At 41.5% G+C, this 15,275-nt stretch overlaps 1 protein-coding gene across 1 annotated transcript; it reads left to right on the forward strand.

Annotated features, from left to right (window-relative positions):
- The first annotated feature begins 6,210 nt into the window (after positions 1 to 6,210).
- On the forward strand, positions 6,211 to 9,519 carry si:dkey-87k14.1 (leucine-rich repeat transmembrane protein FLRT2). The gene has a single exon (XM_010904944.5). It carries the CDS (start codon positions 6,479 to 6,481, stop codon positions 8,528 to 8,530), a length of 2,052 nt encoding a protein of 683 aa, XP_010903246.5. The 5' UTR covers positions 6,211 to 6,478; the 3' UTR covers positions 8,531 to 9,519.
- The last annotated feature ends 5,756 nt before the right edge of the window (positions 9,520 to 15,275 follow it).

A 15,275-nucleotide genomic window follows, 5' to 3' on the forward strand; every position in this document is an offset into this window, starting at 1 on the left:
ATGCCTTAGCCATTCAACGGCATTAGAGCAGGATTTTGGAATGCAAATAAAATCCACCACTCAAACGTTTACTGCCAATTAATGGGACTGCTTTGAAGAGGGCAAATTACACTTTAGGATTTCTAGAAGCCCCACTACCTCACCGGAGCTAACGAACGTACCTCTCAGGAATTAAGTTAGTATGGAATTCATTTGTAAACAGTGATTTGGTTCTGTATAAACATAAGTCGGTTCAGTTACGTTAGCGATTAACATAGGGCCTATCATCGGTGCATATTTGGTACTTATTGACTCGTTATTACGTTGCTACTAAATATTTCGCTATTATGTTGGTCGTTAATCGATTCAAAATGAAAAACACCTTGTTACGAATAACATTTACCATTAACAGTTAAGTTTAACTAGGTTAAGGTTCGGTATCCCTAGGAGGATAGGGTGAGGAAGAAGGTTAAGGGTAAGGCTAGACAAAAAAATATATAAAACGACTTTCTAAACCACACAATCCCCCCCCAAAAAAAGATATTTGACCCCTTGCAGGAGTCGAACTTGCAACAATCAGACTGAAAGACGCTTTCTAAAACCATCCTCAACCACAACGCCATTGCAAATGCTACTCTATTTGAATGTGAATATGATTGTAACTGCCCATAGCGCTGGTTTCCAATGAACAGTACTACACATAACTCAATCGCGAATCATTAAGGACCATTAGCACTGTGGTTGATATTGAATGTAATAGAACTGCTGATATATTCAGACTGAACATAGTGGCATTTTCCAAAATAGTTACATGCACGTCGATAATGCCTTGGAACTAACCGATTGCATTTTCCTTGTTGTTGTTTGACAGCAATTATATCAACAATGGTGTTGGCTATTTTTTTTTAATTATAAATAAAATATTTCTCATGAAGCCATCTCATCAGCAGTTGTCTCAATGTGCATACACAGATATCCAGCCTAAAACTACAAATAGCAATCACCAACAATAAATTGATGCACATCGCCAAGGAACAACTCCCTAGTAGGGTCGGTAGCCAGTTCTCTGGTGCCACAGCTTTTTTGCAGGTCGCTTGCTGTTGTCCATCCAAATAGCAGGAAAGTGTGATAGTGTTGCATTCAAATGTTGTGTTGAATTAGATTTTTGTAATGTGAAATAAAACAGTAGATTACATTTCTACCTGGACATGTGTTTTGTATCTATTGTTATGATTGGGGCTTACTGGCTTATTACATCCAGTGAATAGAAGGAATGCTTGCTATGTCGTTTTTCCTGGTAGATCAGTCTCATAACATGTGCCTAGCATACATGGAGTGTATGTTGTCACTGTTTCTCAGGGACTCCAGCTGTCACATCATTTGTGTCCATGATTGTTATGGTTATGTAAGGGCAGGTGTACCATAGCTTGGTCAGTGCTGTCTTAGTGTTGCTGCATTCACATTATTCTAAGCCGGTAGGATACTATTGTCTTGCTGCCCAAATACAGGGCAGTATGTAAGCAAAGTTAAACACTCCCACTCATCATTTACTGAGCGCTCCTTTCGGGCGCGCAATATTCATTTTCCCGCTCTGTCCTAAATAATTTCATGCTCTCTCTGTATTCGCTCCATAATTCTTTTTTAAACAAAATTTTACATCTCATTCTGTAATTATGTATGATACTATTTGCTTTTGTAGTAGGCAATCTGAAAATAACCTGAACATTTACAGAATTGTAGAAGGGTTATGAAGCAAACATTATAAACCGCTTTGCAGTCTAACCAAATTACGCGCGTCTCACACCAGATCCACTGCGCTCATATTCGGGCTCAGGCCTTTTTGATTCATTTAAAATGTTATCCAGTTGATTCCTTTGCATTTATAGTTAGATTATATTTCGGGTGCATGGAGTAAATGAGTGATGCTATGATTGTGATCTTTCTGGATCATTCAGTTGATACAATGATATAGAGGATAGTTTCCATCAAAGAAGGCCTATGTCCAGCAACCACGGTTCTCCACTGCTAATACTAACAGAACTATTAATAGTAAACATGATGGCGTATGTTTTTAGGGGTTTTGGAGTAAAGTTAGAATTAATGTTGGGAATACATTTCAGTCACAAAAAAGTTACAAGCACGGTAAAACAAGCCTGTGTATGTGTCGGAGCCTGCAGAAGCCCCTCTCTAGTTCTCATCTGACCATTTAGAATTGGGCTCAGGTGACCGTTAAGAAAATATTAAAACTGTAGACTAATCTCGTTTGCTAATCCGCATATCTCTATTTAGTCTCATGCTTGACATTTACATCTGAATAAATCATAATACTCTTCCATCCGAATCCTGTGCGCGTCTTCCGACCGTGATTCTGCGGGGCGATGATCGCGCACAAGGGAACAGTCATGCACAGACGCGCGAAAAGAGCAGTTGATGGCACTATTCTGATTCTTCGTTAACAAGTTGCAATCATATCCGGGTTCCAAAGACACACATTATTAGAATTAACCAGAAAGTGCATTTAAAGACGTACAACATCCGTACGTATATGTAGATGCAAAGTTCATACGCTGTTGCCACAAACGTGGCCCAAAAGTATCCACCATTGAAAATAAGCATCTGGTAGCATGCATAGTCCATTATGTCCGATCAACGTGATCCAAAGCCAGGCAGTGATGCCTCTAGTCTTGGACAGCTATTCATTCTGAGATGGGAGGGACAGGGTTAGAAACCGTAGTTTTGTGAGTCTGTGTATGTGCGCGCCCGCGTGTGTTCTCGAGAGAGAGAGAGAGATGGAGTGCAAGCGCTCTGAGAGAAAAAGAGCGAGAGAGCGCGGTGGCAGTGGGGACGGATCGCTATCAGTTGAATTCATTAGAGTAAACGTTTTCCAGTGGTTCCAAGAGGGAAAAGAAATTCTTGCATTTGCAATAAACAATCCGATGTTAGTCATTATGGCTGGTAGATCGGACCGCTTTCTTGGGAACTGCGCACAACCGCTGCCTTCGGGTGTACACGAAGGGGTGGGAGCCAAAAGTCCCCCGCTCTTCGCCTAATGTTATCCTTTAATCTTTTTTAAGGCAGCACGGAACTAGGTTCTCCTCTGAACCGAGGTGATAGACTGCTGCTGGGGCATCGCCGACGGAGTACACAGTGCCGCATATCGCTGATGAGCTGAATCGTTGTCCGGACCTAAGTGGCCAGCATGCCCTCTGCCACACCAACCGCCTCTGGGGACACGGGCAGACCCGCTAGGACCACGGAGTACACCGGTCGAGACGTGGAATCGCGGCATAGACTGAAAGTGTAAACGCCTGCGCTGGGTTTCATTTCCTGGGGTAAACGGACCAGGGATAGTTTACCATGCTTCGTGGATATACAATAAAAGGACTTTCAGCCTCCCTAGAAAAGGTGAAGTGAAATGACTTACTTTGTTGTACCATTGCCTTTCTTATTGGTGGCCTTAAACCTATATTTATCGCTCACAGTGATATGCATTATGAAATACCACCAGCTGTCAACTTGACAACATTGCGATATTGTGTTTACACACACACACACACACACACACACACACACACACACACACACACACACACACACACACACACACACACACACACGCACACGCGCACACAAACACACACGCACACGCATATATATATATATATATATATATATATATATATATATATATATACACGTATAGTTATAGTTATGTTTAGTTGTAGTTATAGATATATAATTAACTTCTAAATATAATTGGTTTAATTTTAAGGATGTTTTACAGATAAGCTATTGTTCTGTATTGTTCAGGCCAATTTCAGACATTACACATTTGTATACTAAAAAATAACTGATTTGTATTTATGCACAGTTTTACACACAATATTTTTTTTCAACATGGAAAACAAGCTAATTTCTAACACTGACCGCATATTTTCACCAAAATGATTTAAAAATGTTTGCCTTTGATTTGAATAAGGCAGAGTAATGTAGCCGTTTCAGACGTTACATACATTGGCACCCGTGTCTCCATTTCCTTGTCTTTGCGCAGCGTTATGCATGCGATTCATCACAAATTGGTAATAATGAGGAACCTTTACCTATCCTGCTGCTGGCACCTGTAAGCAACCTTTAAACTGGTCGCCATGAAATATTGACCCAGGCTTCTATTTAAGACGCTGTTGCTCCATAGCTTCAGCTTTTAGGCATTTTACATGAGATAGAGACAGTTTGGTTATCCCTTATCCAGTCCGAAGCTGATGATCCGTGTTGGCTATCCTAGAAATCGCTGATGGAGAGTTAAACCAACTTACCTTCTTGTCACAAAGCTTCTGATCCTCCTGTCTTGGCAGAGTAAAAGGTTAAAATATAACACCATATCAGTGTCTTGGCAGTTTAACTTTACAGTTGAGGAAATGGCAGACAAATAGATGCGTCCTGTCAAATCAATACATGTCCCACTTCTCTAGTTTTATCATTCATGTGGTCATCTCTGGCACTCAATCTCTTTAAATATTGATACTGCCTCAGGCTGCATAGTAGTGATATTGCATTATGGTCAGCCTAGATATTGGTGCAAGTTTATTTTAGAATAGAACTGCAATTTGTCCACTCATATTTAAATTTACATCAGTGCTCACATGCTTGCATATTGAATATAGAGAGAATAAGTTCAACTTGAGATATCTACTTTTTGTTTTTGAACAATAAATGTCATAAATTGCATTTAACTTATCAACTTCACTGGCTTATTGTGTATGTTGTGACCTTGTGCCAAAAGCATCTTTTCCTACAGAGAAGTGTTAGTCCTGAATCAATCTCAATTTCCCTTTGATCAGAGAAATTTTTTCCAGTTTTATCTCAGCTGAAATCCCAGGTTAACCATGTTTAGTCCAATTGCTGTACCAAATGTAAATCACATTATTTTCAAATGAAATAGATTTTTTTTTTATACAGAACAAACTGTGATTGTGCGTGCATGTATGTGTGTGTGCGTGTGTGTGTTTGTGTGTGGATGTGTGTACAGTATGTGCATTTGCGCATGTGTGTCGGTGTCCGTATGTGTGTTAGGAGAGAGAGAGAGATGTATTATGAAATGTCATTCTTCATGTCGTGCATCTCTCTCTCACTCACTTGCTCTCTCTCTGTGTTTGAATCATTACTGTTGAAGGACTGTGTTGAGCTTCCTATGAGTGCAATAGAGCACAGCACTGTCCATCACTGAAACATTTGACAGATTAAACACCTCAATGCCCTCCACAAGTTGGATTGCCACAGAGCCAGTGATCTCTTTAGCATCACTGACTTCACAACTCAACATAGGAACAGTTAAAAGTGTGTATAAAAACAATGTGAACTATGTTTCGAATTGTTTCCAATATATATGGATATACTGTGTGGGTGTATGTATGTATGTATGTATATATATATATATATATATATATATATATATATATATATATATATATATATATATATATATATATATATATAATTGCTATTTATGTTACATCATTAATACCATTCATTATGTATTTACACTGTAACAATGAGTTACTATGATCCACTATAATACTTCGTACACTGTACTTACAGATCGTATTATAGTGTAATTTAAAGTTATACATTCATTTTACAGCTAGAGTATGATTCAACATTCACTGTTTCATATAACATCCAATGCTGTTGTATATGTCTAGGGAAGAATATGAAGGTAGTGTGTACTTATTGCTATTCACTGCATGCTTGTTCCCTCCAATTTACAATGCTACACTTTGTATTTGAGGGATACAAATGCAAGTCTCCTTTGTTTAGTTACATGGCAATTGTGCATTCTAAAGATAAAGATTTCTCTAACACTTCTAACTGTTCTCTATTTCTGTTTAAAAACAGGCCCCTGCATCCAAATGTCAAGTCCAGTGGAGGCAGCATCAGTCTGGGCCCAGCCGTGTGTGACGTGAGAGAGAAATAACAAGAGAAAGGGAGAAATAGTGAGAGGAATAGAAGAAGGAGGGGAGTATCTTCAATGATAACCCTGAGTGTACCTTACATGGCTGTCTGGTAGCGACCATTTTAAAATTGGCCCTAACAGTGCACCACTGGAAAACGGCTGAGAAGGAGAATGTGATGAGCTTTGCGATCGTCCCCGTAGCAAGTGAGCGTGGATGGAGGCCGGTGAAGAAAGCGCATTTTCTTAATGAGACCATTGCTCTTGTGTTGGGAGGCTTAGGACAGGCAATTACAGAGGGATTACCACCAGAGGCCTTCTACAGCACCGTTGCTACTGCAGCTCCAGCACGGCTTACAGCTGGATCAGGGAAGTAAGCACCCGCAGTTGGTTAAAGAAGTTTGTTTTTCCTTTTTCTGGTGGATTTTCATATTTTTATTTTAGCGGTTCCTTTGAAATGTTTTCACTCCCTACCGGCTGTGGTGGTCGTCATTAAAGGTAGAAGTGTATGTCTTTTTTTTTGTAATCTTTGGTTCCGAACCATCGTTTATTATGGAGCTACATCAGTCGCGCGTGTGGTGTAAAGACTGGGCCTCTTTCCTCAGGCCGTGGATACCCATACTGCTGGGCCTGCACATGCAGTTCTCCCGAGCGTCCAGCTCCAGCTGTCCGGAGGAGTGCCGCTGTGATAGGTCCTTTGTTTACTGCAATGAGAGAAGCCTGACGTCGGTGCCTCTAGGGATCGGAGAGGGTTATAAGACTCTTTACCTCCACAACAACCAGATCAACAACGCCGGCTTCCCTTTAGAGCTTCACCACGTTGCCTCCGTCGAGACTGTCTATCTCTATGGTAACCAGCTGGACGAGTTCCCCATCAACCTGCCCAAGAATGTGCGGGTTCTCCATCTGCAGGAGAACAACATCCAGACCATCTCCAAGGCCGGCCTGGCCCAGCTGCTGTGGCTGGAGGAGCTCCACCTGGACGATAACTCCATCTCCACGGTGGGGGTGGAGGAGGGGGCATTCAGGGAGGCCGTTAGCCTCAAAATGCTCTTCCTGACCAAGAACCACCTGAGCAGTGTCCCTATTGGTTTACCAGTTGATCTGAAAGAGCTGCGATTGGACGAGAACCGCATCGCGGTGATTGCAGAGGAGGCGTTCAAGAATGTGACAAGGTTAGAGCGCCTCCTTCTTGATGGAAACCTGCTGACGGACGAGGGCGTGGCCCCTGGAACCTTTCAGGACCTGGTGACGCTCCGGGAGCTGTCGCTGGCACGAAACTCCCTCACTCACCCACCCCCGCTCCTCCCGGGGGACGTTCTGGTGAAGCTGAACTTTCAGGATAATCAGATGAATGAGATCCCTGTGACGGCCTTCGCAGGGCTGAGAAAGTTGGAGAGGTTGGATATTTCTAACAACCAGCTGCAGTCCCTAACACAGGGGGTCTTTGACGGTCTCGTCAGCCTCAGACAGCTCACTGTTCGGAACAACCTTTGGCTGTGTGACTGCAGCATTAAATGGGTCATACTGTGGTTAAAGTCTCTGCCAACCTCCCTCAACGTGCGTGGCTTCATGTGCCAGAAGCCCGAGACGGTCCGGGGCATGGTAATCAGAGAGCTGAACACCGAGCTGATCCAGTGTCCTTGCAGCACTGAGGCTGCCTCCCCGACCCCCCACCCACCCCCCACCTCGCCGGGTCTCACCTTCCCCTCCCGCTCCCCTCCTTTCATCACGGACTCCTCCCCAGACACAAGGTCCCTCGCTTCCCCATCCAGGTTTCCCTCCTCACCCACACGTCACCCCACTCTTCTTCCCTACTCCCCTCCCAGGGACGGGGGACAGAGGACTAACCTGCCGCCCCTGGACCCCAAGCGCGAGACCCTGAAGATCAAGTTCACCATACTCAACGATTCAGCCATCCATGTCAGCTGGATGGCCTCGTTCCCTGTCACAGCCTACAAGGTCACCTGGGCCAAGATGGGTCCGAGCCTGTCAGGCGACACGGTCCGGGAGAGGATGGTGGGAGGGGAGCACCGGGGCATACGGCTGGTCAACCTCCAGCCCAAATCTACCTACCGGATCTGTGTCATACCCCTAGATGCATTCAATAACTATAGGCCCAAGGATGACACAGTGTGTTCAGAGGCCGTGACTAAACCGCTCTCCTACGGTCCGGATAGTAATAAAGGTCTGTCGGGGCCAGAGCAGGCTACCCAGCCGGATCTCAGCTCCCCATACCTCTATGCTGGCCTCGTCGGAGGGGCCGTGGTTGTTGTCTTACTGCTTCTCCTCAGCATATTCTGCTGGCACACGCACAAGAAGGACAGGTCGTCCTCGACCAAGTGGAAATACAACAAGGGCAGGAGAAAAGACGACTACTGCGAGGCAGGGACCAAAAAGGATAACTCAATACTGGAAATGACTGAGACCAGCTTCCAGATAGTGTCGCTGAACAACGAGCAGCTCCTCAAGGGAGACTACCGTATACAACCCATTTATACCCCTAATGGAGGCATAGGCTTCAGAGACTGCCCTCTGGGGAGCAATAGCACAGTATATTGCAAGAATAATGTTCGAGCAGATGCAGACTTTTGCCATACATGATGGTTTTGAATAACAGATTGTTCCAAAAACACACAAAAAACATTTGTTTTAACAAGTACACTTAACTACATACAGTACACTGTACATTTCAAAGACCCCTGTGTCCATGATATAATTTGTATACACCTGCTGGACTATAATGTTAAATTCAGCTACCTTTTATATTCCCTTAGTAAACATCCCAATGGATTCATAAGTTATTGATTTTTCAAGTTGTTTTACTCGGTTTGCCGCTGATTTGTACAATCATCTTTCTCTCATTGTCCGGTATTTAGCTTGGTTCTGATTCGAACTCCACAAAGTCTGGACCATTTCAAAGTGAATTAGTCAGAGAGTGTACTCATTGCTATGAAAATATCAAAGCCAATAATGAATCTACATGCACGGTGTCCATAACAGGTATGGCTACATCCCACGTGTTGGCAAATGTGAATTAAAATAAATGGTATTTATGCGAAAGAGACTTGTGTTGCTGTGGCAACTCGATGTGATAGAGAGAACCAATATGAGACCAGCCATTCTGGAAATTATCTTTGGAGTGAAAGGTATTCTCAGCGTAACAGATAGTGAGGAAGAGAAAAGAGGTAGAGAGCAAAACATAGTGAGAAAGAAAGAGATCAGAATCTGTGCGTTCAATTAAAGAGGGCAGAACGTTCAATGATTGTCAATGATTAATTAACTTTATCTTTTTTTTATTTTTTGGACTTTGCTGAGTACTGAATATTAGCTCTACCTACTATTTGTAGCAACGCTGCAGTGAGTGACATCTCTCTCATCTCATCACGGTCATTTTTATGAAAACACTTTACACGTTGGTCTTAGATTGGGGTTGGCACACCAAGGCTCTTGAGCAGCATTCATTTATTTAGCCTTCATCAGCCTCTCCCCCACCCCTTAAACAATGAAGCCATGCCTGTGTTTCCTGGGGAGAACAAGTATTTGATACACTGCCAATTTTGCAGGTTTTCACACCTACAAAGCATGTAGAAGTCTGCAAGTCTTATCATAGGTACTCTTCAACTGTGAGTGACGGAATCTAAAACAATGATCCAGAAAATCACATTGTATGATTTTTAAGTAATTAATTTGCATTTTATTGCATGACATAAGTATTTGATACATCAGAAAAGCAGAACTTAATATTTGGTACAGAAACCTTTGTTTGCAATCACAGAGATCATACATTTCCTGTAGTTCTTGACCAGGTTTGCACACACTGCAGCAGGGATTTTGGCCCACTCCTCCATACAGACCTTCTCCAGATCTTTCAGGTTTCAGGGCTGTCGCTGGGCAATACGGCCTTTCAGCTCCCTCCAAAGATTTTCTATTGGGTTCAGGTCTGGAGACTGGTTAGGCCACTCCAGGACCTTGAGATGCTTCTTAAGGAGCCACTCCTTAGTTGCCCTGGCTGTGTGTTTTGGGTTGTTGCCAGCCACGACCCATCTTCAATGCTCTTACTGAGGAAAGGAGGTTGTTGGCCAAGATCTCGCGATACATGGCCTCATCCCTCAATACGGTCCAGTCGTCCAGTCCCCTTTGCAGAAAAGCATCACCAAAGAATGATGTTTCCACCTCCATGCTTCACCTCCATGAGTTTAGACCAAAAAGGTCTATTTTTGTCTCATCAGACCACATGACCTTCTCCCATTCCTCCTCTGGATCATCCAGATGGTCTTTGGCAAACTTCAGACGGGCCTGAACATGCGCTGGCTTGAGCAGGGGGACCTTGCATGTGCTGCAGGATTTTAATCCATGATGGCGTAGTGTGTTACTAAAGGTTTTCTTTTAGACTGTGGTCGCAGCTCTCTTCAGGTCATTGACCAGGTCCTGCAGTGTAGTTCTGGGCTGATCCTTCACATTCCTCATGATCATTGATGCCCCACGAGGTGAGATCTTGCATGGAGCCCCAGACCGAGGTAGATTGACCGTCATCTTGAACTTCTTCCTTTTTCTAATAATTGCGGCAACAGTTGTTGCCTTCTCACCACAATGCTTGCCTATTGTCCTGTAGCCCATCCCAGCCTTGTGTAGGTCTACAATTTTATCCCTGATATCCTTACACAGCTCTCTGGTCTTGGTCATTGTGGAGAGGTTGGAGTCTGTTTGATTGAGTATGTGGACAGGTGTCTTTTATACAGGTAACGGGTTCCAACAGGTGCAGTTAATACAGGTAATGAGTGGAGAACAGGAGGTCTTCTTAAAGATAAACTAACAGGGCTGTGAGAGCCAGAATTCTTACTGGTTGGTAGGTGTTCAAATACTTATGTCATGCAATAAAATGCAAATGTATTATTTAAAAATCATAGAATGTGATTTTCTGGATTTTTGTTTTAGATTCTGTCTCTCACAGTTGAAGTGTACCTATGATAAAAAATTACAGACCTCTACATGCTTTGTAAGAAGGAAAACCTGCAAAATTGGCAGTGTTTCATACTTGTTCTCCCCATTATAGCTGGCTTCAGCAAATTTAGGCACGTACTTTGGACAGTTCATATGTTCAGTTAAGAGATGGAAAAAAGTTACAGTAACTACTGTTTGACTTCATGTGAAAATAAACTAGCTTCTAATCCCACTGCTGAACAAATGTCTTTAACTGCCAATTTCTATATAACTTGTTTGTACAATGATAGGTCCCTATCAACTGAAGGTAATGAAGCTATAGCTCAGTGCCAATATAATGTCTAGATTCATTAGTATCCTTTTATAGTTTTTCTAAATTGTAATTATAAAAGTTAATTAAAGAAACAAACAACACTTTGCTTTTAGTTAATGAGGTATAATAAATTCTCATTACAATCAAACGTTTGTTTGCACTGTAATACTTCTGTCAGTATTTCATTATATATTTTTTGCAGTGCTTGATGTAGGTGGGGAGACTATGAAATTAATCTCCCAAGAACAATATTTGCCTCGTCGGTGGGTATTTCAATTTAAAAGTAGTCAAACCTCACTTTTGTTGTATATTTAATGTGTGTTTATGAAATCCAGTTGTTCCTGTCACTTTCTCATACAGTTACTGATTCCGGTCCAGTTTTCATGATGATCTGAATGCATCAGAGGTGGTGAATATTGGTCATGAAGGTTGCCAACCCCTGATCTAAGAGCTGCAGGGATTCCAGGGCTTGTATTCATAAACCATTTCAGATTAGGAGTGCCTATCTTTGGCTCTGGAGCTTGTTGAAACTTTAGATTTTCTTCCCAAGATGTTTAAAGACAGATTTGTTTTCTTATGGACTTAACTCAGCAAATCATGCACTTATTACAAATTAATAAGCTGAATCTTTTGCTTTAAAAAAAACACAATTACAACATAGGTAAACTGTCCTTGCCGTGACAGTTCAGAATAATACATCCTGGAAAGTTTACTGGAACAAGCACATCTGTCAAGGTACCTGGAAAGTAATTAACTATTTCAGTTTTTGTTCAGTGAAAAATAATGTTATGGTAATATATTATATGTGCCTTGAAATTATCTGCATACAATGTAAAGTATTTTGAAACCATATGTTTTTGCACAAACATGTACTGTATATACATACAATTGACATACAATTGAATTGTTGTTGAAAAACTGTTGCCTTGCATTTGTGTATTTATTTGCAGTTTTCTTTTTCCGTTTCCCTCACTTTAAAATGACTTCACAACGGCACTCAAAATGTTCTTAACTTCTAGGATAATACGAATGCTATGTGATTTATCTGTTATCATTCTCATTGCATGCTTTATTCATTCAGAGATTTTGATCTATGATACAACAGTCTTCTCTGGAAGAAATTCACTAATTATGTAAATTAGCACTAATGAACTGCATTACAGTGGCTTGGAAATACAAGGACATTTCAAACAGAAGCAAAGTATTTGTAGAAAAACCTTTCATGCTATTTTGATGTCGCCATTACAAATTTGTACCCTTACTTTACCAGGTAAGTTGACTGAGAACACATTCTCATTGACAAGACCTTGGATCAGTTGGTGGATATCAGTGGATATAAAAAGTCTGCAAACCCCTGTGAAAATGCCAGGTTTTTGTGATGTAAAAGAATGAGACAAAGATAAATCATGTCAGAACCTTTTCCACGTTTAATGTGATCTATAATGTGAACAATTGAAATTGAAAAACAAGCTGAAATCTTCGAGGAGGAAAAATGAAAAATAAAAACCTTACAATAACCTGGTTGCATAAGTGGGCACACCCTCTTATAACTGGGGATGTTGCTGTGTTCAGAATTAACCAATCACACTCAAACTCGTGTTAAATAGAAGTAATTACACACCTGCCATCATTTAAAGTGACTCTGATTAATCACAAATAAAGTTCAGCTGTTCTAGTAGGATTTTCCTGACATTTTCTTAGTTGCATCTCAGCGCAAAAGCCATGGTAAGCAAAGAGCTTCAAAAGCATCAGAGGGATCTCATTGTTGAAAAATATCAGTCAGGAGAAGTGTCCAAAATAATTTCCAAAACATTAGATACTATGGAACACAGTGAAGACAGTCATCGTTAAGTGGAGAAAATATGGCACAACAGAGACATTACCAAGAACTGGACGTCCCTCCAAAATTGACGAGAAGAAAACTGGTCAGGGAGGCTTCCAAGAGGCCTACAGCAATATTAAAGGAACTGCAGGAATTTCTGGCAAGTACTGGCTGTGTGCTACATGTGACAACAATCTCCTGTATTCTTCATATTAATTAGCTATGGGGTAGGGTGGCAAGACGGAAGCCTTTACTTACAAAGAAAAACATCCAACCCTGGCTGAAGTTTGCAAAAACAAACATCAAGTCCCCCAAAAGCACGTGGGAAAATGTGTTATGGTCTGATGAAACCAAGGTTGAACCTTTTGGCCATAATTCCTAAAGGTATGTTTGGCCCAAAAACAACAGTGAAGCATGGTGGTGGCAGCATCATGCTTTGGGGCTGTTTTTCTTCAGCTGGAACCGGGGCCTTAGTCAGGGTGGAGGGAATTATGAACAGTTCCAAATACCAGGCTATTTTGGCACAAAACCTTCAGGCGTCCGTTAATAAGCTGAAGATGAAGAGGAAGTTCACATTTCAGCACGACAACGACCCAAAGCACACATCCAAATCCACAAAAGCCTGGCTTCACCAGAAGTAGATTAACGTTTTGGAATGGCCCAGCCAGAGCCCAGACCTGAATTCAATTGAACAACTGTGGGGTGATCTGAAGAGGGCTGTGCACATCTGACAGATTGTGAGCGCTTTTGCAAAGAAGAGCGGGCAAATATTGCCACATCAAGATGTGCCATGCTAATAGACTCCTACCCAAAAAGACTGAGTGCTGTAATAAAATCAAAAGGTACTTGAACAAAGTATTAGTTTAAGGGTGTGCAAACGTAAAAAACTCTATTTTTCCTCCTCAAAAATTTCTGTTTTTTTTCAATTGAAATGTTCATGTTATAGGTCACATTAAAGGTGGAAAAAGTTCTGACATGGTTTATCTTTGTCTCATTATTTTACATCCTGGCATTTTAACAGGGGTCTGTAGACGTTTTATATCGACTGTATGTTTCAGTTGCTGGCTCTGTGACTAGATCTAGTAACCTTTCAGAAAGAAGACTGGAAGTAACATTAGCGCTATTTTTGCTTGCTAATGAAAACTTTGCCATTTGTCGAAAGTAAAAGAAGTATTACTACAATAATATTCTTATCAAATGTTTTACTATTTTTTTACACACTTTCTCACTTCCCCTATTTGGTCATATCAAATATAATCTACAGCCCTGGACTCATTGCACACAAATCCAAATATATTCCTCCTTCCTCCTAGGCATCCATGCAAAAAGGTTCTTTGCTTTTATTCACACTGCTCTTCCAACCAAATAGTCAAGTGGGTAAACGCACATGAGGGCACACTCAATCTCTTGACAATTCTTAGTTATCTCTGCAGATGCCTAAGCTGCATTAAGGAGTCGCTCAAGCGCAGTAAGGACAGTAAATCCCTGCTGACGATGCCTCCCTCTCAAAATGATGTAGGGTTGCAGATGTTTTTGAAGATGGGCAGGACCAAGCTGGTTTCACTATTGGATTGGTAGGATAAAACAGATGGCTGCTGTTGTATTTGCGGGGATTTCAGTCAACAGTGAGTGGCTGTAGTTCAGACATGAGATGAGAAATTGCTACAGAGCAAAAAGAAACAAATGATTATCACATCCCTGGATGTCACAAGTTTGTCCCCAGGATGTTTTGTCAATGTCTAAAGAATGTTTTATCCAGATCCCTTTTTGTCCCTGGGATGTCCCAGTGATTTGTTTGGGATGGTTTTGGGATGTTTTTTTTTTTTTCATTGTCTAGTGGAAGTTTTGTCTACTTCTCGTTTTTGAGACGTCCCAGAAAAAAAGGTTTAAGTGTGTTTGAGAAAATGCATCATGTCCTCCTGGAGCTTTTATCTAGTTCTCTAGGGACATTTGCTGGACGTTCATTGGTTGTTGTTACAAGTTCCCCTTGGAGGATTTTATGTGATAGCTTTCTTGTTTCTGATGGGATAGCGGAATTTAGGCACCGGCTGGGGACCATTGACACAGCGTGCCAAGAATGTTCTAATATGTATTCAGGGAAAATCCCTGGGACCGAATGTGAATAAAATTGTTAAGAATTGGGGAGAGCGGTTTTACTTTGTTATTTATATATTTTTCAGGAAAGTAGTGAATTTCAGGCAGGTTTTACTGCATCATTTTTTCATTAGGCTTTATCAGGTTGTTTATAAACACTAGAATTAACATTAATA

This window comes from Esox lucius, chromosome 15, assembly GCF_011004845.1.
Source record: "Esox lucius isolate fEsoLuc1 chromosome 15, fEsoLuc1.pri, whole genome shotgun sequence".
NCBI classification, from domain to species: Eukaryota; Metazoa; Chordata; class Actinopteri; order Esociformes; family Esocidae; genus Esox; species Esox lucius.

Excerpts from the sequence above, each read along its gene's own strand:
- si:dkey-87k14.1 (XM_010904944.5), top strand. The coding sequence starts at position 6,479 with ATGGAGCTACATCAGTCGCGCGTGTGGTGTAAAGACTGGGCCTCTTTC.